Here is a 24,764-nt window from a genome sequence, read left to right as displayed (position 1 = left end):
GGATGGCAAGTGGCAGAGCTAGAGTTTCAGTCCAGGTCAGTGCTGTTCTTCCTTCCAAATGAGCTGGATAATCCTGGTGGTATTAACCCCACCCTACAAGTTCACTTTTATCATCATGACACTTGAATGACTCCCAGCTTTTTCCAGCGGGATGAATGAAATTAGGCACGCTGAAGGTTTTAAAGGTGAACTGGGGTAGAGGGAAAGGACTAAGGTAGAGGAGAGTTAAGGGAGTGGGAAGGGACAGGTTTGAAACATTCCCTCTTTAGCCTTCTTCAGCTTCTACTTGGAGGCACAACATGTAGTTTTGTATAAAGCAATGGTTCCCAATGTTTTTGGCACCAGGGACCAGTTTTCTGGAAGATCATTTTTGCACAGACCGTGTGGTAGGGGAGGGGGTGGTTTTGGGATGAAATTGTTCCACCTCAGATCATCAGGCATTAGTTAGACTCTTATAAGAAGCGTGCAACCTAGATCCCTCACATGCGCAGTTCGCAATAGGGTTCACACTGCCATGAGAATCTAATGTCGCCACTGATCTGACAGAAGGTGGAGCTCAGGCAGTCATTCGAGGGATGGTGTGGCTATAAATACAGATGAAGCTTTGCTACCTCACCTGCCACTCACTCCTGCTGCAAGGCCCAATTCCTAACTGGCCACAGACCACTACCGGTCCATGGCCCGGGGGTTAGGGACCTTTGGTATAAAGAAAGCACAAGGCTAACTGATGGAAATAGCTGCTTATGTGCAACAGAGCACGATGTTTACCCTCCACCAAAAAAAAAAAAAAAAAAAAATTTATTTCTATTGAACTGGGAAAATAAGCAGAAGCAGTTATCAGCAGAGCATGCACTTTGGCACTTCACTTCTGGCAATGGCCTGGACTGTACATTTTCCTAAACAGCTTTAAGATGCATAAAAATGTATCCTGAGAAAATTTGCTTTTCCTAGACAGCTTTAAAATGCATAAACACGGCCGGGTGCGGTGGCTAATGCTTGTAATCCCAGCACTTTGGGAGACCGAGGTGGGCGGATCACCTGAGGTCAGGAGTTCAAGACCAGCCTGGCCAACATGGTGAAACCCCATCTCTACTAAAAATACAAAAATTAGCTGGGTGGGATGGTGGGCACCTGTAATCCCAGCTACTTGGGAGGCTGAGTTGAGAGAATCGCTTGAATCCGGGAGACAGAGTTTGCAGTGAGCCGAGATCGCACCACTGCACTCCAGCCTCGTGACAGAGCGAGACTCCGTCTCAAAAACAAAAACAAAAACAAACAAACAAAAAATGCATACACACTTTCCTTAGAAAGTTTGCAAAAAGAGAAAAATGTCCCTCATATAACACAAATTGTGAGCCCTCTTCACGCCAAAAACGTGTACACTGAGATTTGGCCTGGGGAAAAAAAAAACAAAAAAACGAAAAACAAAAAACAAAACACTTAACATTGCAAGAGTGGCTTCTTTAGAAATGATTAACTTTGATATTCCACAGGCACATGAAGATTAATAAAAAGGAATTGAGGTTTTACAGATGAGGAAAACCAGAGCCGCCCTGAAATCCCTTATCAACAGAAGAAGTAAAAGAGAGAAAAGAAAAAGAGCCTTTGGAAGGCAATTAGCATTCATACGAATATTCAAAAAGGGGGAACTTCGGCCTGTCATTTCTCTCTCCCACCTCTAGTTATTGGCCAGGCAGGCATCCCCCCATCTTCACCTCTGTCTTCTCCCCTCTGCAGAGTTAATCAGATTGAAGGGAAGCACCTGGGGACATTCAAACTCTTGTGTCTCTAAAACATGGAATTTACCCATCAACCCCTCTTCTCTCCCCACCCTTGATACTCAGGGCTCATACGTGAGATGCTGAAATGCCTGATTCTTTTCGGTGTTGACAATAAATGCCGCTGTAAGCCTTGAGAACCATCACCCCCTTGTTTAAGGATCTGTGCTAAGAAACTATGCTTCCTTAAAGTTTAAACACAAGAAAAAAGGCTGAACACAGTGCCACTCATCAATTACATTTACCTAAAAAAGAAAGAAAGAAAAAGGAAAAAAGAAAATAAAAAAAGAACCCCAAATCGAATCAAGCCTCTAGGAAACACAGGGGAGGCCAGGCGTGGTGGTTCATGCCTGTAATCCCAGCACTTTGGGAGGCTGAGGCAGGCGGATCACTTGAGGTCAGGAACTTGAGGCCAGCCTGGCTAACATGGTGAAAACCCATCTCTACTAAAAATACAAAAATTAGCTGGGCATGGTGGCATTTGCCTATAATCCCAGCTATTCTGGGGGCTAAGGCAGGAGAATCGCTTGAACCCAGGAGTCGGAGGTTGCGGTGAGCCGAGATTGCACCAGCCTGGCGATAGAGTGAGACTCCATCTCAGAAAAAAAAAAAAAAAAAGGCTGGGCGCAGTGGCTCACGCCTGTAATCCTAGCACTTTGGGAGGCTGAGGCAGGCGGATCCCTTGAGTTCAGGAGATCAAGACCATCCTGGCTAACATGGTAAAACCCCGTCTCTACTAAAAAATACAAAAAATTAGCCGGGTGTGGTGGCACGCGCCTATAGTCCCATCTACTTGGGAGGCTGAAGCAGGAGAATCGCTTGAACCCAGGAGGTGGAGGTTGTGGTGAGCCAAGATTGGGCCATTTCACTCCAGCCTGGGTGACAGGAGACTACGTCTCAAAAAAAAAAAAAGAAAGAAAGAAAGAAAAAAAGAAACGAAGGAAGGCAGAGGGAGGGAGGGAAAGAATGAGAGAGAGAGAGAGGAAGAAAGAGAAAGAACAGAAAAAAGGAAATACAGGAGAGAGAGGCCCAAGTTTAAAAGACTGTAAGATAAAGCAATCTGCCAAATCCAGATTGTAGGATATTCTACCAGAAAACTGACCTGCTATTTCCAATAAACCAATAGCCTGAGAAGAAAAGGGAGGAGGGGGCTGTTATAATATAAGCTAGAATTAGGAGAGGACAACTACCAAATAAAACAAAACACAACAAAACAATAAATCTCCGCATAAATACTGTACTCACTGTGTACTCGTATGAACCACAGATTGCTGGACTTGAATTAATCAGCCCTAAGGGACTTAGGGCCAAAAGATCCAGGAGCATTCCCTAGGAATTCTCAGTGGTTATGCCACAATGCTTAGGTTTAACACTTTACTCAATGCATATCCAATTTCCCTGTAGCCACAGTAATTTCAAAAGTCACTTTCATATGCACTTATCAGATCTTATTTGGGGAATGAATAGATACTGGGATTATCCACATTCAGAGCTGGTGGCAACCTGGCACAGATGCCCCCAGATCAACATAAATATTATTTTATTATTTGCTTGAGTGTGACATGCTCCATCTCTTTATTTTAAAAAGTAAAATTTTAAAAATACCAGAAATAATTAAATATTTTAAAACACTTGGGATGGGAAAAATCTAAGCATGATCCAAAAGTCAAAAACTTGAAACTATAAGACAAAAACTTACTATTTTTCCCATAAAATAAAAATATCTGACAGAAAAAAACCATTAACAGAATTAAAATACAAACCAGAGAAAATATTTTCATTACATATGACAAACAAAATAACTCTTATAAACAAAGAACTTTTTCTTTATTATTATTATTTTTAGAGTGATGGTCTCTGTTGCCCAGGCTGGAGTGCAGTGGCATCATCATAGCTCATTGCAGCCTCAAACTTCTGGGCCCAAGCAATCCTCCCACCTCAGCCTTCCAAGTAGCTGGGACTATAGGTGTGCCACCATGCCCAGCTAATTTTTTAATTTTTTTGTTTTCTATAGAGATGAGATCTTGCTATATTGACCAGGCTGGTCTTGAATTCCTGCCTCAGCTTTCCAAAGTGGTGGGATCACAAGCATGAGCCACCGAGCCCGACAGAAGGAACTCTTATAAATTAATATTGTTACTAGATGAACTATCCCAGCTTCTAGCTAAAGCCAGCCCCACCAACTTATCTATGGAGCCCCTTCTCTCCCACCTCCTTCAAGGACACTGTTCCAGTGATTCTGTCCCCTCCCATTGACCATTTTTTCCCTCCTCTTTTTTCCTTTTCTTTTTTTATTTTTGTTTTTTTGAGACAGAGTCTTGCTCTGTTGCCCACACAATTGTGCAGTGGCACAATCTCAGCTCACTGCAACCTCCGCCTCCTGGGTTCAAGCAATTCTCTTGCCTCAGCCTCCCGAGCAGCTAGGATTACAGGTGTGTGCAACTATGCTCAGCTAATTTTTGTATTTCTGTAGAGACGGGGTTTCACCATGTTGGCCAGGCTGGTCTCAAACTCCTGACCTCAAGTGATCCACCTGCCTCGGCCTCCCAAAGTGCTGGGATTACAGGTGTGAGCCACCATGCCCGCCCCATTATTTCCTCCTCTTGATCATTCTCATCAGCAGACAAACATACAGATACTTCTATCTAAAGATAAATAACTAAATAAAAGCAGAACAATTTAAAGCAAAACTACTCCTTCTCCCGACCTTCTTTCCCCAGTCAGCTAGAACCCCATTTTTTTGCCCCCTTTTGCAGCAGAACTCCATGAAAGCATGGTCTTTACCTCCTCTCCTTATCTCTTAAACCCATCTGTTTCAGGCTTTTGTCTCTTCCCTCAAATATATTTAGAGGTAACTGCAATTAATAGTCTGATAAATGTTTCCAGAATTTTTTCTCCAAAGATATAAATACACCTCAAAATGTTTTTTTAAACCGTTATCTCTGGATGGTGAGAAGACAGATGAATTTTCTTTTTCTCTTTATAATGTTTTGGTCCTGTCTGAATTTTTTAAAAAATGATAAGCCTGTGTGACTTTTATAATCAAGGAGAAAATAGCTGTTTTCATTTTAGATAAAGTCGCCATCTAGGCATACAGAACTACATCTGTTGTTTTAAAAATGAAGAGTCAGAAATACAGCTAGAATAAATAAACTGGTTCGCTTTTAATAGAAAAACTCCTACTAAAATATGCAGTAGCTCCTCGTTTCAGAGAAAACACTTATCTGGATAACTTTTTATTAGTGTAGCTTCCAGATCAATGTTCTTCTACTTAGAGGTTATGATCTTTTCTTGGGCAGATGACAGGCAGAAGGATAAATGGTGAGTAGAGGGTCTCAGAAGAGATCAGGGATAGGAGAAGTCCAAATACTGCTTTGGATCATTAAGGTATCTTCCACTCATCTGATGTAATCTCTCCCTCTCCAATACACACACACAGACACACACAGACACACACACACACACACACATGCATTCATCAATCCTCATTAACCTCACTTCACCTCCCTGTGCTACAATCACTGTGTTTCTCATTTCCAACTTGGCCCCTTCTCCATCCCAACCTTTCTTTCCTAGCTTTCCTATTCAGCTCCTTTCTTCTCCAGATCTAAACAAACCTAGCATTTTTCCTCACCTCCACAAGATGAAAGTAATTCCTTGCTTTGAAATAAAATAGTTAGAATCATGGTATGGAGATAAGTCTTCAGAGCCCAAAAATATTTTTTAAGAGGCTGAGAATATTTTCAAGAAGTCAAGGCTATCATGACAACTTCGCGATGGCCTATAAATATGCATTTGCTGAACTGAATCTCACCTGAAGCCAATCATTTTTGTAAGAAAGAAAATGACACAAATGTACATGCATGGACAGGAAAGGGTCTAAAATTGTGTGCAACATCATTATCATCACAGTTTCATGTGGGCTTTTGGGGGGAGTTTTAATTTCCTTCTCTGTGTAGTTATATTTTCTAACTGTTCTATAATTTATACACATTACTTATATAATAAAAAAATTCAATACATTCGTCGAATGCGTGTCCAAAAATAAAAGGATAGAAAAGGCCAGCAGCCAGGGAGGGGAAAGAAGAAGGAGGAAAGTGAGAAGCAAAGGAAAGAAGCTTCTGAATCAGTCCACACTAAGTGAGAGGGACACAGAGCTAAGTCACGAGTCTCCATCTTTATCAAACCCTGGAGTCCCATTCTTCGTTCTGGCTGGCAGGGTTAACAGACCCTAGGCCAAGTCCAATGCAAGGCAATAATAAAGAAAAAAAAACTCTTTAAACGGCATTAAATGAAACTGTTTAAACGGGGGAAAATTAATAACTTGTTGCTGGGGGTGGAGATGAAGGAGTAGGCTCGGGAATGCTGATATTCACAGAACTGAGGCTCCCCACCTTCACTTTGCATCTCAGCCTCCAGGAGCCACTTAAAAGCAAGCTATCTATTTCCAAGAAGTAAATCTCTTGGACGGGTACCTTATGTTCACGAGCCCACGAGGGAAGGTGCTGGGCTGTGTATTGGAGCTCCCAGCCAGAGAAGACAGCTATCTCTTTTGGCACAGGTTCTCAGGGATGAGACCATGTCTAGCGGGGATTTTCTCCAGATTCGACAGCCTTGGCCCTACCGAAACGCACAGCTTTGTTTTCACCATACATCACTCATTGTTGAGTCTTTTTTGTTTTTCCTCTCAAGCATCCACAGGTTGAATACTGCATGTTCCCAACAGCCTGTGAACTTCTTGGACCAGCAAAGGGACATTCATTTTGCTGAGCACTCCTTTCACATTTCTATTGTGTTCGATTTCCCACTCCCCCTGCCCGAGTCCCCAGAGAATAACTTCTTCCTTGTTTTAATAACTTGGATCACAGTCAAGGTTGATGTGTTTCTCCATTTTGCAGGATATTTTCTTCAGAAGAGACAAAACAGAGGCCAACAGGGTAGGAGAGGCTTGTTCAGAAATCAGCAGCCATTGAGAACACACAGAAAATGTTTTCAAAGAAATAGAAAGCAGATAACACAAGGCACCATCAATAGAAGGCTTCAAAATGGTGGACTCATACTCAGAAAGATTCCCCAGCAACGTTTTCTCCCAGGGACCCACTTTAAAAATCTAATTTCATTTGTTTGGGGGGTGAGGGAGAAGAAAGTGGTTCTTTCCATAAAGTACCTTCTTATTGACTTAAATTGAAATACATTCTCCCATTGGAGGTCATAAAAGTAGCTGTGATCCCAGTGGGTATGCAGAAATTAGAAAACGAGTAAAGGGAGAAGGAGGAGAAAGGAGCGGTTCAGTCACACAAGTATATCCCACCTCTAACACAGCAAGTTTTCATTTCATCTGCCCATGTTCTTTATAAAATCCTATCCCCATCCATTTTAACACTGCTCCCTGACATCTAATGAAAGATATCCCCATGGACTTGCTTGGGATACAAGGAAACAAACCTATTCTTTGTGAAGCCACTTTTTTAAAAAGAAACATTTTCAAGGAAAGAAGACCCGAACCAGCATTTAGTGGGGTTTAGTCTGAGGTACATGATCTTTTAATAAAAAATTGATAATGCCTCTTTTTTAGGAGTGATACAGAAATTGCATCTTTCTTCTCTAAAACATGAGTCAAATCACCAGTTTTCCTGTAATAGATCTACCTTGTCACGTGATTTTTCTTACCATTGATTTCAAACAGTGTCAAGATACTAGTTATGAATGAACGCAAAAAGTTATGTGTCTGAATTTGTCTTCATGGAATATCTTTTCTCAAATGTATTCTCCATATTAATACTTTTCATACCATGGCAAAAGAAAGTAAATCCAGTATCACAGAGAACAATGACCCCAACCCAGATTGGTCTCCCCTGGGGAAAGGCCAAACTTTCTACTGGAATTACAGTAGAAAATCCAGTTCTGGGCTGTTCATGAGTTTGGAGGAGACAGCCAAGGTGTCACCATGTTTGAACGCTAAAAGTGAGGCAAACTGTGGGTCATGACACATCAGTGGGTTGTAAAATCAATATAGTACATCACAATCAGCATTTTAAAAAATGAAATGGGATAGAGAGAAAATGTCAGCAGGCACAGCATATCATAAGAGTATTGCTCAGTGAAAATCTATTGTGTGTGTGTGTGTGTGTGTGTGTACATGTGTGTATATGGGATCTCACTATAAAGGGTATTTCTAACTGTGGTCACAGTCTAGAAGGTTTCCACCCATTTAAGAAGCTCTAATCCAGGGCGCAGGTCCTGGAGTCAGACAGAACTGATTCCAACATGGCTCTGCCACTCACTCACTATGTGACCTTGGTTAGGTAGCTTCATCTCTCCACCTCCTCAGCTAAAAAAATGGATGTGGCCATAGTGTCCTGGGCATACTGTAAGATCAGATCAGAAGAGGAAACATGTACAGCCCCTCACACAGCACCCAATACTGTTTATATACATCCTTAGATAAATGTCCACTTCACAAAATGGAAGCGGAAACTTGTGGATTTACAGTATGTTCTACAGGGATAAATTCACAGTGTGAAAGAAGATGGTAGGCAATTAGCTAATTGTAATTTTTGCTCTGCAAAACAGTTGTTCTTTTGTGGAACTATCTGTTGGGCCATCTAGCCCTTTTTATAACAGCTCCCTGAATAAAGTTAATATTCGAGAAATATACGTATATATTTTGTTTGTTTGTTTTGTTTTGTGGAACGGTCTCACTCTATCGCCCAGGCTGGAATGCAGTAGCCTGATCTTGGCTCACTGCAACCTCCGCCTCCCAAGCTCAAGCAATCCACCCACCTCAGCATTCCAAGTAGCTGGGGTTACAGGCATGTGCCACCATGTCTGGCTAATTTTTTTGTATTTTTTGTAGAGAAGGTGTTTCACCACATCGTCCAAGCTGATCTCAAACTCCTGAGCTCAAGTGATCCACCCACCTCAGCCTCCCAAAGTGCTGGGATTATCAGCATGAGCCACCATGCCAGGCCAAGAAATACATTTTTAGGCAGGGCGCAGCAGTTCATACCTGTCATCTCAGCACTTTGGGAGGCCAAGTGGGGCAGATCGCCTGAGGTCAGGTGTTCGAGACCAGCCTGGTTAACATGGCAAAAACGTGTCTCTACCAAAAATACAAAAATTAGCTGGGTATGGTGGCAGATGCCTGTAATCCCAGCTACTCAGGAGGCTGAGGCAGGAGAATCACTTGAACCCAGGAGGCAGAGGTTCCAGTGAGCCAAGATCGTGCCACTGCACTCCAGCCTGGGTGACAGAGAGGGACTCCATTTCAAAAAAAAAAAAAAATAGAAAAAGAAAAAAAAGAAATACATTTTTATTTCAGAAATCCTTCCCAAGATGTAAGTAACAGACCAATGAAAACTTCTCATTTTTTTCTTATGCAGGATTGAACAGAACAAATTGTTCACACTTTGTGCTTCATCCTTATAATACAGCTTCTGCCTCCTCAGCAAGTGACTAACAGTACGTGTCTAAAGACCTTAAAAAGTATCGAAATTGTCTCAACTATGGAAAGATCCAGCTGCAAATACATGCCAAAATTCCTTATCTGTAATTTTTGTAACTGAACAAACAAGCCCCTGTATTACAGCCTGAAGAAGTTTTTGAGAAACGTACTGCTCACTTCACAATCATGTTCTGTCTATCCTTGCTGTTTAGCCTGGGGAAGGTTATCAAGTTCTGAGGAGAGGCGAAAGGAGAAAAGGAAGGGAGCCAGAAAGAAAGGGTGGGACCAAGAAGCCAAGGAACTTAAGACGAGTCAAGAACAGGTAGAAAAGCCAGGCGCGATGGCTCACGCCTGTAACCCCAGCAATTCGGGAGGCCGAGGTGGGCGGATCACCTGAGGTCAGGAGTTTGACACCAGACTGACCAACATGGAGAAACCCCATCTCTACTAAAAATACAAAATTAGCCGGGCGTGGTGGCGCATGCCTGTAATCCCAGCTACTGGGGAGGCCGAGGCAGGAGAATCACTTGAACCCAGGAGGTGGAGGTTGCAGTGAGCCAAGATGGCACCATTGCACTCCAGCGTGGTCGACAAGAGCTAAACTCCATCTCAAAAAGAAAAGAGAACAGGTAGAAAGACAGAATGCTAAAACTGTCAGCAGCCCCCCAGATGGAAGACGGGAGAGAAATAATTTAAAACAACAGAAAGCCTTTTCTTTGAGGTCCAGAGAGAGGAAGAGGAGATCTGGATAAAACTGCTGAAAAATTTGGGGGCAGGGGCGAGGTGAAGAACCTAACAGTAAGTCTTGGAAGATGAAATACAACTCTGTCGATTACTGAAGGATGAACCAAATAACAGGACTGGGCCAACACAAGAAAGAAGAAAAGAGGGCGGCTGGTTGTGGAGTTAAAGCAGAGAAAAGAAAAAGAAACAGCTACAGAAATGCCCCAAGGTGCAGGGTATACGGCTGGGGAAGGTGCGAATGTTTGGGAATAAAAACAAACTTTGAAAAACAACAAAACACAAGTCTTTTCAAAGCCTGGCCTCACACTTAAGGTAAGTTCTCCCTGAGAGATTTAAAGGTAAATAAAGAACAAGCAAGTAAGTTAAGACTGAAAGGCTTGACTGATCTAACAGGAACATGTGGTGTTATGGTTGTAATGCCACAAATTTAGTACTTAGTATTCTGTGAAATATTCACAAAGAAATGAACAGGATGCTGCATAATTTTTTAAATTGTTTTCCAGGGGCACGTTGATGAGAAATGCCACTCCCTCCATTTTGTCCCCAGCATGTGTACGATGAGCAAGAAGAGGTGGGGGTGGGGGAGAGAGATTCTTCCCATCCACCAAATGCTACCCTGATTACCCACGTCAGTCCTAACTCCTGCATTGCCCCAGGTGCCAGTCAACAAGGCCTACACCATTTGCTTTGCCATCTCCGCATTGTCCACTCACTTGCTCTGCCCTTCTGTCCATTTCACTGAGCTGGAGCTCCCAGCAGCAACTCTAGAAGAGAAGAAGAGGTGGGGAGTGGGGAATGGAGCATGCATGGATCTGGCAAGCCCCCCAGATCCCAGAATCCAATGAAAAGCCCCTCAATACACAGAGACATCAAGCTAGCTATCAAGACTGCTGAACTAAGTCCCCAGTCTCACTGGGGCCAATGGTGGGGTGGAAGGCACCACTGGAGGCTGCAAAGAGCTTGGGCTTTGGAATCAGATCTGGACTTGGAATCCCAGCTCTAGCACTTAGGAGGATGTGAACTTGGGAAGTAACTTAGCCCTCTGAGCTTGGTTTACTCATCTGTAAACCAAGCAGTACTTAGCTCTCATGAGAGTGTTGGGAAGATAAGATGAGGTAACCTGGAAGGGCACCTGACACGCTGCAGGCACTTCACAAGTGTTCTAAGCTACTGCCCATCTCTTCACACTTGTTAGAAAATGAAAAGTGAGTTCTTTCAATGGTGAAAGCAAGTCCCACCTGCCTTCTTTTTTTTTTTTCTTTTTCATTTTTAGGTGCAAAGAGTAGCTCCTTCTGATGTTTCCTGGCTGTATTCTCCCTATTATGGTTGTATTACCAAGTATGGAAAGAAAAACCCTGTTGGTGCAATCAGGTATGGGCATATCTGAGTGTGGATTGCTCAGATCTGCATCACACAAATGCGAATTTGGATCCTGGACTTTGCACACCCAAAGCACTTCTTGATAAGATAGTGGAATGGTTAACAACTGTGATATCATAGTAAAACACAACTATTAAATGAGGTTGAATGGCCTTTGAAGAATTATAAAACATTCAACAAGACCATAAGTGTCCTCAATATTCCTTGTTTCAGATAGAAACACCCCATATTTATGTTTTTGAAAATTTAATACTGAACACAACTCACCAACTAGGGGAAGGAGGAAAGCATTCTAATGTCACAGAGAACTTTGCCCTTTCTTCTAAAACTGTACTCTCTTCATAAGTTCTAAGCACCTTTAAAATGGTTCAAACAGGTATAAGTTACTGTGGAAAGGCAATGGAATAGAGAAAACCTTACCCCTTTAAGGTGGCTCCTAAGTTCATCTGATTCCAGGTCATGCATTCAAGCTGGGAGGTCATTTGGTATAAATTGTCACTGTCAGAAAAACATCCAGAGTTAGAAACACATAACCACAAAATACTACACAATTGTTTCTTCAAAAGCAATGGAGTTTTAACTTTTCTTGGAAGTGCAAGCCTCCACATTTTCCAGAATGACAGAATATGCAAATCTGAAATTATTTTCATTTCATCCCACTGATCTCTGCACAGTTATACACTTCATACACAGCAGAAGGGATGTGAGAGGAACTCGGAAGCATTTTTTAAAACCTTTGTATAGCAACCATTGAAGTTTCTAAAGAAGTGTTAAACCTTTGAGGGGAAAAGGCTAAGGGGAGTGAAACTTTGAAAGGCAACACAGGCTGGATAACTCAACATTAAAGTTAAAAGCCTGGAGCTGAAAGTAAAGACAGCAGATTAATTATTCGTGAAAAGGCCATTAAGTTGTTTTAATCAAAAGCATAAGTATCATGTGGATTATGAGGGTCTGAAAAGTCAAAGAGTGATGGGTGATAAATGGTCTAAAAAGCAAGGATGTGACAAGCAGAAGAAAGATGATGATAAACTCTATGCACAGCTGAAGGAATCATTTTCTATATGTTTTATAATCCTGGTACAAGTCAAATGTAAAAAAAAAAAAAAAAAAAGAGCCCAGTTCTATAAGATTCTATGAGGGAAATGGCTTATCATTTACATTAAGACTCCAAAGAAGTTTTACACCACTGTGTAAGCCAACCAAAAGCTGTTCTGTCCCTTCTGTATTTATCTCATTCCTAGAAAATCAGCACATGAATCAATTGCCAGAAATCTCCTAAATTACCAAGCTCCATCAGGAATAAATTTATGCCTGAATTGAAACGGTTAATTATGAAATTTGAGACCCAAGAGACCAAGAGTTTGTCTGGGACCTCTTGGTCTAAACACTTTACAGAAGAAAAATTTCACTCTACCTTCATGGCAGAAATGAAAAAAGATAAGAGGCATTTAATATCCGATGTGTGGTATCAGATTGCAGATCTCGGACCATCTCTGTCTGGTCATGGCATTCTTTTAAGCTGCTTCACTGGGCAGAGGCAACACCAAATTTTAATTCAGAAAGGCTTTTTTCAGGCCAAGCATAACTGGGAACTTGAGGAGTGGAGAGGGAAATTACAGCAACTTAGAATAAATGAATTCTGTGCTCTCTTTCCGCATAGCTTGATAAATCATGGCAGAGTCCATCTGACTCTCATATAATAACTCTGAAAATTATTTGGAACTCCTTAGTGGTGGGTACACAGGATAAGGAGGAAATCAGATTCCAGGAGGGAATTTTGCATATGAAAAGTGAAGTGACTTCAAACTCAAAGTATGTGCCGCTTCATTAGTCAGTGTGTATCTGGACGCCGTCACTCATCCCCGTGTCTGACTGGCTATTATGCTACTACAATATCCTACATATCAATGAAAAAAAAATGATGAGTTTCTCCTGCAGCTTCCCCATTTGTAGCAGCAGCCCGTACTGGTCTGTGCCACAGCATTTTGCAATTCCACAAATTCTTTCTGTAAGGCTGGAGTAATTAATTCCTGAAGGACCCCAACTTTTATTAGAAGTGCCAGCCTGCTGCATTTACCTCAGGAGAGTTTCTTGAACTTTCTTTGGGCTGACAGTTCATTAATAAGCGGCCTCCTCCACAATCTCTCTACTGGTTTTTGTTCTCCTGCGCCTTTTCATCAAGCAATCCATTTATTAATCTTACCATTAATCTCAGCCAACAGGCATTGTATTCCCCAGGCAGCTCTATATTTTTGTCACTAATTTTTAAAAAATTGTTCACCAACTAAAATCACTCAGCCACAGTTGACAATTTTCCTAGGCCCTTTGGGGATATGGGATCTTTCTGAAATTATTTCATCCTTTCACAACTCAGAAAATCATAATTTTCAAGAGAGCTGGGAAAGAAAGATGAGTGACAGATGCTGATGCAGAAGGGTGAATGAATCCCAAATATCTAACTTTATGAGTTGGAAATTTTCTCACAGACTTAAAGAACAGTCTGGTTGATTCCTAAGGTCTCTATAAGGAAGTACCCCAAAGAGAAAATATACATTTTTTTTCGTTAGACGGAGTCTCACTCTGTCGCCCAGGCTAGAGCACTGTGGTGCTATTTTAGTTCACTGCAACCTCAGTCTCCCAGGCGCAAGCGATTCTCCTGCCTCAGCCTCCCAAGTAGCTGGGATTACAGGCATCTGCCACCATGCCTGGCTAATTTTTGTATTTTTAGTAGAGACGGGGTTTCACCATGTTGGTCAGGCTGGTTTCAAACTCCTAACCTCAGGTGATCCACCCGCCTCAGCCTCCCAAAGTGCTGAGATTACAGGCGTGAGCCACCGTGCCCGGCCAATATTTTTAATGGCATTTTCTTGGCCCTTAGAAGGCAAACCTTCTCAAATACAGGGTCTGTGTCTTACATATATGATTTTTTCTGGTGTATACTGTACTGTCTAATATGGTATATGCTGGCCACATGTGACTCATGCTGCACATTAAATTGATAAGATTTTTTGCTATATTGAGTCAAATACGCTATTTGAAAAATTAATTTCACAGCTTCTTATTTTTTGAATGTGGTTACTAGCAAATTTCAAATTACATGTATGGCTTGTGTTATGTTTCTATTGGACAGTGATGTTCTGTAAGTTTTGGGACATTGAGCACATCAGTTCAGCTCCCTGCCCCTCAGTTTTCTCGTCTGTTAAATGGGAATATTAATCTCCATCAGTCTAACTGTACAGGAATGTTGTGAGGCCCATAGAAGGTAATGCCCTCAATGGCCCTTTGAAGATGATACAGATAATATACTTTAATTACTTTAATTTGTTCTAACCTACCAAATTTTGCACAGCACTTTCACACATTCTCAATACTGCTCACAACTTTGTGAGGCAGATGTAATTCTGAGTCCCCATTTATTAGATGAGGGTTGAGGCACAGAGAGATGCCCAGTGCTGCCATGCCTGGTGCCCCCACCCTCACTCTGCCCTGCCCCTGTGAAGGCATCCTGAGCCTCACCCTCTCATTACCATTTATGTAATAATAATGATAACAATAATACAGACAAGAGTCTGGAGGTGAAAGAGAATATACTCAAGGGAGCAACGTGACCTACTCAGTCTCTAGAGAATGACGATGCTGCAAGATGCCCCATGCGTCCTCTTCAGCTCACTAAGGACAGTGTGCCAAGATCCCAATAGAAGCCCCCTTTGCCATTCTAGCTGTCCTGAAAGCTTAGCCTGCAACCTCCCAGAAGAGGAGAGAAGGTGGGGAGGATGTATGGGAGAAAAGGACTTTCAGAAAATCCCCAAGCTACTAATAGGTTTCCTGAGGCCAGAGATAGGATCAGAGCACAGTTTTAACCACATCCTGCCTTTTGCTGGCTGGGGCTCCTCAGCTGCTCAGTCAGTGGGCCTGGCTGGCACGGCCTTTCAAATGGAAGTCAATGACAGCAATGACAATAACGGCTGCTGGGGAGAGGACAAAAATGTGAACTGGAGCTAAAAATACTGGGCCCAAGCATGCTCAGGCTCTGATCTCTTTGGGCAATCGCTCAACACCCAGCTCTCATCATGGAAGCCCATGGAAAGAGGCAGCTTCGTTCAAAGAATATAGAGCCTCTGGCAAATGAAGCATCTAATTACTCAATAACCACTGTAGGTGCCACCACCTCATTCCCAGAGGAGATCAGATAAGCAGGTGGTTTGGCTTACAGCGACCACTGTGGTCACGTAGGCATTTCAGCTCCAACCGTCTAACTCTGCCTGTTCGGAAGTGAACTTTCAAATTGCAGGCTGCCAAAATGTATTCCAAAAGTCATGGTGTCCTTTATATTTTTTAAGTAGATTTTTTTTAAGTCACTTGTTTCCTATGTAAGAATGTTTGAAGTTGGAGGCAAGGGAAAGAGGAAAGAAACTTCTATAACTGGGATTAATGCAAGTTGGAGTAAAATAAAAGGAAGTTAGTCCCAGCAAAAAGGGAGAGCTGAAAAGGAAATCAGTAGTAGATCATATAGAGTTTGTTTTGGCCTGAACTGCAGTATTATTAAGTTCTCGACCTCTGCACAAAAAGAAAGGAAGAAAAAAAGCCTCAGCTATTATCTAGACGAGAACTCCTCCACTCTTCAAATGCATGTGTGATTCAAGCACATTTTCATCTTTAAGTCTGTTTATTATATTCAGCAGAATAATTCGTGTCATCAAGGGAATAGAACCAACTACCCTGGCTGAGATTAGGGTCACCTCTGCCACGTAGTTGCTGGCTGGCCAGGTAACAACTTGGAAGAAGTAAAGAGCTGTCCCCAGAGGATAAAAAATAAAAAGGCTCAAAGTAGACATAACTGGCATCTGTGATTAGAATTCATGTTTCCAGCTTTTTCAGCAATAACTGTGCCCCACACCAACAGAAAGGCCTCTGTGGGTGTACCTCTACCTAATAACTTAACAGAGGTTGCAGCCAGACTTCCACACACCCTTTTCCTGTGCTCCTCCCTTTGAGGTGCCTTGCAGCCTGCCTGCCTAGAAATTTCTGCCCAGCAGGCCATGATGAATAATTATTTCACAGTCACTCTCTTGGTATTGTAATTTCTCTGAAGCTCACCAGCTAACCAAAGAAAAACCCACTGGGGATTCCATTTCTATTAATAAACACTTGGTCAGCACAAAAGTTACAGGAATATTTGGAACTAGATTTTTCCTCCTCCCTGGAGACGAGTTTAATTCAAGCTTGTGGCTTTGATAACATTGCCCATCACCCTGGAAGCCATTTCAAACCTTCCACCTTCTGCCTTCTGTGTTAGAACTTTAAGACAATGCTCGTCTGCTTCTGATAATGGCCTTCAGGGAAAACGCTGTCCCAAACCACTAAGAACTTTCTATTGAAAGCTACGGGTAAAACTAATGGATAACTGACTTCTTTCACAACTGTGGGAAATAGGAGACCATCCTTGAATGAGACTGAGGACATTCCAATGCAGGAAACAAATATTGATTTTGTACTAAGGGAAAAGACAGTGTACAATGTACATAGGTACACAAGTGAAAAGAGGCATTATTAATTACAATTTTATTTTCTTGGGCATGGGCTGTCATCTGATTTATGTCTATGTTGAAGGCCAACCCAAGTGGTGGATCGGCACTTCCCACTGAGTTGTGGAACCCAAGATTTCCCAGAAACTCTATGGCTGCTAAGGAAGTTTCTCTCATATGAAAAATAATCTACTTGTAACAGGCTCCACTGTCAATGTCACCATTTGTGAATCATCAACATTCAGTTAAAAACAGACTAACATTAAATGATTGCTTCCAGAGTCAGAGTGGTTTTACCCGCTAGCAGGCAAAAGTACAGCAAAAGGAAATATCCTCATTTAAATTGGTAGCACAGTTGCTAAAGAAGAATATGCAAACCTAATAAAAGAGCAAAAGGAAAGGGAAAAGGCTAGAATGCCTAAAAGAAACAATCAGTGTGCATCGGAATATTTTTCAAACACAGTGCACAGAACTTTCCAAAGTAGCTATGAGGATCATATGTGAAGTCAGTATAGTCAAGGACTGGGGTCTCCAAGGAAGTCAGCAAACAGATGAGGCAAAGGGACTCTGGGAAGGAAAGACATCAGAAAAGGCCCAGCTAGCTGCCTTTTCTGGGTAGAAATTAGGGGGGAAATTGTGCCTAGTAAGGTTGGACCCCACTACTCCCTACACTGACAGAAGAACTTTTCCCTGGGACCTTCCCTCTGGGCAAGCCCAAACCAGGGCGGTCCTGGAAGCAGTCATTCATTCTGGGTCTGGATGGACAGGGAGAAAGGTCTCTGCCCTGCAATTCTTTAGGTGCCTGGGCTGAACTTCACCCCAACAGTTCACACCCAGTAGTAAAAACAAAACTGGAGGAGTCTGGAGTTTGAAAGACAACTGCTCTGTGTGTTAGAACTTTAAGAGAATGCTCGTCTGCTTCTGATAATGGCCTTCAGGGAAAACGCTGTCCCAAACCACTAAGAACTTTCTATTGAAAGCTACAGGTAAAACTAATAGATAACTGACTTCTTTCACAACTGTGGGAAATAGGAGACCATCCTTGAATGAGACTGAGGACAGATGCCACCTTCACAAAGAGAATGGCACTTATCCATCTAGAGAGAAAGCAAGTGCAGAGGGTAGGAGGATGGATTCTGGAGTTGTATTGCCTGAATTTGAACACCACTTCTGTCCCTTAACTGTGTCACACTGGGGAAATTTACTTCTCAGGGCCTGAGTTTCCTCCTCTGTAAAATGGGACTGATAACCTGTTGTGTCCCTCAGAGAGTCACTAGGTGGATTAAATAAGTCAATACTTGTAAAGTGCTTACAGTGGTACCTGGTGCATGTTAAGTCTACATAAGCATGTGCTCTTATGATTTATGAGCAAAAGTGATACATTGGCCCAGCGCAGTGGCTCACACCTGTAATTCCAGCACTTTGGGAGGCCAAGGCGGGTGGATCACAAGGTCAGGAGTTTGAGACCATCCTGGCTAACACAGTGAAACCCCCTCTCTACTAAAAATACAAAACATTAGCCGGGCGTGGTGGCACATGCCTGTAGTCCCAGCTACTTGGGAGGCTGAGGCAGAAGAATCTCTTGAACCCGGCAGGCAGAGGTTGCAGTGAGCCGAGATTGCACCATTGCACTCCAGCCTTGCAACAGAGCGAGACGCCGTCTCAAAAAAAAAAAAAAAAAAAGTGGTACATTGACTATACACGGGGAGTAATCAGATAGGGAATCCTGCGTGGTCTGGTATCACTCAGTGATTCAGAGCACAGCTGGGCTGTGAAGTCAAAGAGACTAAGGATCAAATCCTGAATCTGATTCTCACTTGCTGTGTGACCTTGAGCAAGTTACTTTGAGACTCTGAACTTATTTCCGCATCAGTAAACTAGAAATTATAGTACCTGCCTCAAAGAGTAGTCAAAAGGGTTAAATGGGTAAACCGAGTGAACCATTTAACATCATGCACAGCAACATATAGTCAGCATGCAACAAATTCCAGTTATTACGTTATAAGGACTCATGCTTTCATCCAACAATGATCACTGGGTTCCATAAGGGCAGACACCTGGTTTCAGAAACCCTAGCGATCTTTACACAAAACTCCACCCACCTTCTATATGAGAGGAGAGGGTAAGGAGGATGGAGAAAACCACCTCCTGTCACTTCCCATAAGTTGCTGATTGAGTGCATTTTCTATTCACTGTTGTTCATAGCCACAACAAACATACATGCAGCTGCAACTCCTCAGAACTGTCACCTGAGAGAAAGGAGGGAATTGGGCAGGGGACAAGGAAAGAACTGGGATTCTGAGAACGTCCTCAAAGCACACTCCACACTGTATTCTGCTTATTTAATGTCAGATCTGTACCATTACCTTTCTTTAGGCTGGCAAGGGAAAGTATATCCAAAGACTGGGAAGAGGCCCAGCACAGTGGCTCACACCTGTAATCCCGCACTTTTCGAGGCCAAGGTGGGCAGATTACCTGAGATCAGGAGTTTGAGACCAGCCTGGCCAACATGGTGAAACCCGTCTCTACTAAAAATACAAAAATTAGCTGGGCATGGTGGCTGACACCTATAATCCCAGCTACTTGGGAGGCTGAGGCATGAGAATCACTTGAACCTGGGAGATGGAGTTGCAGTGAGCCAAGATTGTGCCACTGCACTCCAGCCTGGGCGACAGAGTGAGACTGCATCGAAAAGAAAAAAAAAAGACTGAGGAGGAAGAAGTTTGGTGAGGGAGGGGGGGGACAAAGCTGGGCAGTCAGCCTCAGGGGGTCAAATGCAGCAAGGCAAACAAAATACAAGCCAGCTTTCCCCAGAAAGTCCCAAACTTTAGAGAGAAAAATGAATGAAACCAGGGACCAGTAGAAGCACCACTGAATATCTAAAATCCAAAAGTTAGGGTGTTAGGCAATTAAAGTTTACTCCTACTTTTTATGCTTCTTCAAACATTGCATTCACAAAAGCATTTAAATACCCTTTCAAACTTGTTTAGGAATAGGAAAGAGGGAAACCATGTAACTGTAGTAATGTTGGTGCACAGACCCAGGTTTAAAACATTCCTACACCTGCCCATTCATCTTTAGACTGCAAGGGAGGCACATGATCTTTAAAAACTGATGGGAAATGTTAATTTAGAGTGAATGGAGCTTTCAAGATCCAGACAGCACAAATTCCAAGGGAACAAACTCTTCCTACAGGGGTCACAAATTCTTTTTTGAGATGTTACTACTTGGGAAATTTTCTGTGAGAGGGAAAAATAGTATTTTTATTGGATTTGTGTAAAAATAACAGGACCAAAGAAAGTTCCTGAATTATAAAGAAAGAAGATAGAAGTAAACAAATACTTCTGAAAGGTGAATTTGACGAAGTGCTTAATACGGTGGCCAATCAGAAGCTAGGTTAGAAAACGTGAAAATTTATGTGATGTTTCCTACTTCCCTAGCAACCACAAAATCAGACCTAAGTCAAAATCCACCATAGGCACCCTGGAGAATTGCTATTAAACCAGTGGTAATGATCGGTTTTTCCTGGACTCCTCTTTCAAGGCTGCCAGGTGCTCTGATGGACCCCTTCCTAGGGTCCCACAGGGTGAGTCTCGGCTTGGGAGAGGGGAGTAACGGATGTGTGTGTAGCTTCGAGTCACTGATGCACTGGACTGCAATGTCTTCCAGTCCCCAACCCCCAAGAACACCTCCCATATCGACAGTGCCCACTCCCGCATCAAGGTCTTCTCTCAGCCTAGTGTGACACACCAACTGAGTCCACAGGGAGCTAAGGAGGAAGGGATGGACCAAGGTCATTACGTGGGAACCATTCCAACAGCCCGCCTGACGGCTACTAGAATAACAGCAATGACACCCTGGCAATGGGCGAGAGCAGCTACTCAAGAAGAATGGCAATGGCCCCGCTGCCAGTTTTGCTAGGGAAGGAGATTCACCTCAGAGAATAGGTGCGAATCCTGCCCCCATTCCAAAGACCTGACCCACCGAAGGGAGGCGCTGAGGTGGCAGGCTTGGGGCAGCATGCCGCGCCTGTGGTGCAGAACGGGAATGATTTCTAGCTAGGGACGCAGAAAAAGAAGGATGGGGAGGTGCGACCATTTGGTGTTCTTGCCCACCGCCTGCCTCCCCCCGCCCAAAAAAAAGCGTGATGAGGAATCCAATATTCGGATAGCTAAACCGGATGTTCTCGGGGAAAAAAAAAGAAAAAAAAAGGTTTCCCAGGTCCGCGCGCCTCAGGCGTTAGAAACAGAAGGGGCGCGTCCCTGCACCTCTCTAGAAACTCCCGGGAAGGAGAACCTTAGATGCGAGAGCCAGGCCAGCCCCGGGCTCACTCTCATAAGGGCAGCAAGAGCCTGGGGCTGCGCCTCGCTCCAGATCGAGGACTCCCGCCCCTCCTCCACCTGCGGGACTGGACAGTTCCCCAGGCGCGGCCACTCCCCCACCCAATCTCTCAGGGCAGGCGCTTTTCCTTCCTTCATGACCTCACTACCTCCTTCCCTTGACGTCAACCCCGGGTCCCCGCGCGGAGGGGCGGGAGGATGGCGATGCGTTTGGGGGCAGCCGGTGTCAGGATCCCCGAGCACCCGGGAGGAGGGGGCTATGAGGTCATGCGCGCCCAATCCCGGGCCTCACAGGCCGCGCGCTGCCGCTCCGCGGCCCCCGCCCCAATTTCCAGCCCCATGCGGGCTGGTGTGCGCCGCAGTTACTAGGCAACCCTATCGCAGACGCGGGCGGCCGGCCAAGTTCACCCAAAGTTGAAGAAGAAATTTGGGGGAGAGAAGGTGGAGAGAGGCGAGAAGAGGAAGCACAGAGCGGGGAAAAGCTTGGAAGGGAATGAAGCTGGCCTTGGGCCTCCTGCGCACAGGAAGAAGGTCCCACGCGGGCCAGAGCAGCCTCCCCGCAGGGCCCTGTTGCGACCGGACCTCCGTCCCGCACCCAGGCCGGGGGCCCACCCCAGAGCGTAGCAGGGGCGCTGGGAACGACGTCCACAAAGCGCTGCCACGGGCCGAAACCCTGGAGGGTTGAGGTGGGGAGAAGGCTGCGGCCAAGGCTGTGGCCCAGGGTACTCGCCTTAGAGGTAGCCTGGCCGGTGTGGCCATTGGATGGGTTTGAAGGCTCAGAACCGAGTGGGAGTGGACTCTGTGTTTAATATTTAGTCTCGATGAAGGTAAATTCCTCCCTGTAAAGACCTTCTAAAAATAATAATAATAACTTCTCGAGCGCCGCTTCTTCTTCAGCTCGAAACAGTAATTGTCCTCATTTTTATACAACATAAGAACAACTCAGAGACCAGGGAGATCAGCTTTAATTTCCTCTAAGTAGTAGAGTGGAGTCGAGGCGTCTCGTGCCACCAAGACCCTGCATGCCCGCATTCGGGGCTGCCCGGTTCGGGCGTTCCCAAGTCCCCTCCGGGGTCCCAGGGACCCAGACGCAGAGCCCAGCGCCTTCCTACCTGCTGTAGGGCGTCCTCAGCAGCAAAGCCTGGCTGCCGGTGCAGCTGTCGGTGGGGGTGTGGCAGCCATAGACCGGAGGCGGCACCGAGTACTGCTGCTCACCTGCAGAGAGAACCGAAGACAGCTGAGCGAGTGCGCCCCAAGGGCTCGGGGTGCGAGGCTGCGGGCAGGGGTTGGGGGAGACGCGAGATCCTGAGCCTGGGGCACTGGGGCCTGGATGAGCAGCGTACGGAGCAAGGCCGTCCAGAATGCAAGAAGCTAAGCCTCTCACTTTGCATCCCCCTAGCAGTCGCTGCGCGGTGCACCCAAAAGGCCCTCCGGGCATTCATAGACTTAGTTGGATGGCGATGTCCCTAACGTACTTGGGATGGAGGGAGACCTAGTCTTGTCCTTTAAATACAGTGCCACTGGGGTAATGATTTCTAAGGTCCTTTTAGATGTCCTCCTTTGCCTAATTTGCTGTGGGTTGGGAATTCCTGGGGGAGAGGAGGATAGCACGGAAGAAGGGGAGAAGGACTCCACTTGGTTCCCGCTCGCTTACCCAGCGAGCCCTGCTGGCCCATGGGATCCTCATGCTTGAAGGAGTGGTTGGGGAACTGCGCGGCGTGGTGCGAGGGCGTGTGACCGTAGCTGGGCGTCCCGTCGAAGGTGACCGTGCTGTAACCTGCGGGAGCGGCGGAGAGAAGCACAGTGTCAGCCGGGCTCTCGTAAGACGGGGCAGTGGGTCTGAACCAGCCACGGGCGGGGGGTGTGCGCTGAACCCCGCATTAGGACCCCCAGCAGAGGAGCATCCAGCCCCACCAGCCTCCAGGACTTTCGGCAGGAAGACGGCCCAAGTCCCTGGATGTGACCTCGGGACAGGCTTCTCCATCCTTTTCTGACTAAAACCCCGACCTCGCTTTTTCCCAATTTATTTATGCCTCAGTATTCTATGGTCTCTGCCGCTTCGGCAGCGAACCCCTGGCAAGTTAAGTATAAAACTCGTTGCCTGATCGACAGAGAAAGTTGTTCACCCCCAAAAAACAAACTCTGCAGCTCTCCCGCAGGAGCAGCGCGGGCAAGCGAAATGAATCCGCTGGGCTAACCCCGCGCTGACTCTGAGCTGTAAATCAGGGGCCCGCGCACCAACTTTCATTAATTACTCGGAGCCAGTTAAATGGCCTGGTCTTAAAAATGGGAAGAGTAATTACCGAGTAATGTTATCTGTCTGGGACTACCCGACCCGACACCATGACACCTGAGGCCCAAGGGAAAGCCGATGAGGGGGAAAACAAGGGCCCCTTCCAGTTGGGCCTTCAGATGGCGACCCTGCGCTCTCCTCCTCCTCCCCACTATGGGACCCACCTTGCGCCCAGAGGTCCGACCCTGACCACTGCTGTAGGAGCCAACTTCCTCGCTCCCCAGGCTGGACAACCAGTTTCCTTTAGAGTGTGCCTGACACTGTATCTCCCATTCCCTCCATGGTAGTGCTTGGGTCCTTTGCCTCAGTTTCCCCCTAGAGAAATCCTGGCATTTCCCCCCCCCCCAAAGTGAGAAAAAGAGCGTGGAGCCTCAGTTGGAAAACATAGTCTTTTATAATTTTTGTTATTAAATTGCTTTAAACATATACCCCTACAAGCTTCTGGAAAGCTGTTGCTGCCTCTGGGGAAAAGGATCCTATGGCTAAAGATCCGTCATTGGCCCCGGAACCCAAGGGTGGGGTCCCATTCCTCTACAAGTTCCAGAGTCTGTGGCCTGAAGTCCAGGCACAATGGCAAAGGAGAGCTGCTCCTATGGGATCCTGGCAGAGCCACCCCACCAGCCTCCGATCCTCCTAGCCCAGCGACTGCCCTGGGTCTCCAAACTTCACAAAATTCTCAGGAGTAAGTTGGGTCAAACAGCACCCATTCTCCCATTCTTGCACGATTTGATCAAAGTGCCTCCAAAGACTTAAGCGGGACTCAGCCGCTGAGCAGGACCCAGGGCATCGTTACCTCCATTTTCGAAACACACACGCACACTCACGCAAACACACCACCACCACCCCCCGCCCAGAAAAAAAAAAAAAAAAAAAAAAGCTTCTCGAGGCAACAGAGGCATGAGCTTGGAGGATGGTGTGGCAGAGTGCAAGGGAGGGAAGGAGGGGGCAAATCCTAACTCCCGGATAGTACAGGTCCAGGCTTAAGTCACACAGTGCTCAGCACCACACGTTGGGGATTTGAGAAGCCACCAGCTTTTATCATATGACCCCGAGGGCCTCCATTTCTCGCCTGCTAAGTGGGCAAAGATAACCCCGGCCCGTTAGCTCCCCAGCGTGGGTGAGCACGTTTGGGCTTCCAGAGACTTCCTTGTGAAACCTGAGGCCTGGCCCTCTTTGAGGCCTATAGATGAGCTTACAAACGAAATTTGGCTCTGCGCACCCACTATCGCCCGGAGGGAAGGCCAAATTTCTGAAAGGATA

At 45.1% G+C, this 24,764-nt stretch overlaps 1 protein-coding gene across 6 annotated transcripts in view; it reads right to left on the bottom strand.

Moving 5' to 3' along the window:
• Positions 1-24,764, bottom strand: part of WT1 (WT1 transcription factor) — a 48,232-nt gene that overhangs the window by 18,405 nt on the left and 5,063 nt on the right. For 4 of the 6 annotated variants that reach the window (XM_032167996.2, XM_032167997.2, XM_032168000.2 and 1 more), the window contains exons 2-5: positions 22,866-22,988; positions 22,324-22,426; positions 11,767-11,844; positions 10,680-10,730 (exon numbers count right to left, since the gene is read on the bottom strand). In XM_032167996.2, the coding sequence (XP_032023887.1) occupies positions 10,680-10,730; positions 11,767-11,844; positions 22,324-22,426; positions 22,866-22,988 (355 nt within the window). The remainder of the gene's footprint in view (positions 1-10,679; positions 10,731-11,766; positions 11,845-22,323; positions 22,427-22,865; positions 22,989-24,764) is intronic. The other 2 variants (XM_032167998.2, XM_032168001.1) reach the window with 1 other exon arrangement.

Source organism: Hylobates moloch, unplaced genomic scaffold (assembly GCF_009828535.3).
Source record: "Hylobates moloch isolate HMO894 unplaced genomic scaffold, HMol_V3 SCAFFOLD_11, whole genome shotgun sequence".
In the NCBI taxonomy this organism is placed as follows: domain Eukaryota; kingdom Metazoa; phylum Chordata; class Mammalia; order Primates; family Hylobatidae; genus Hylobates; species Hylobates moloch.
The sequence above is the reverse complement of the archived record's forward strand: the minus strand, read 5'-3'. Positions and strand labels throughout refer to the sequence as shown.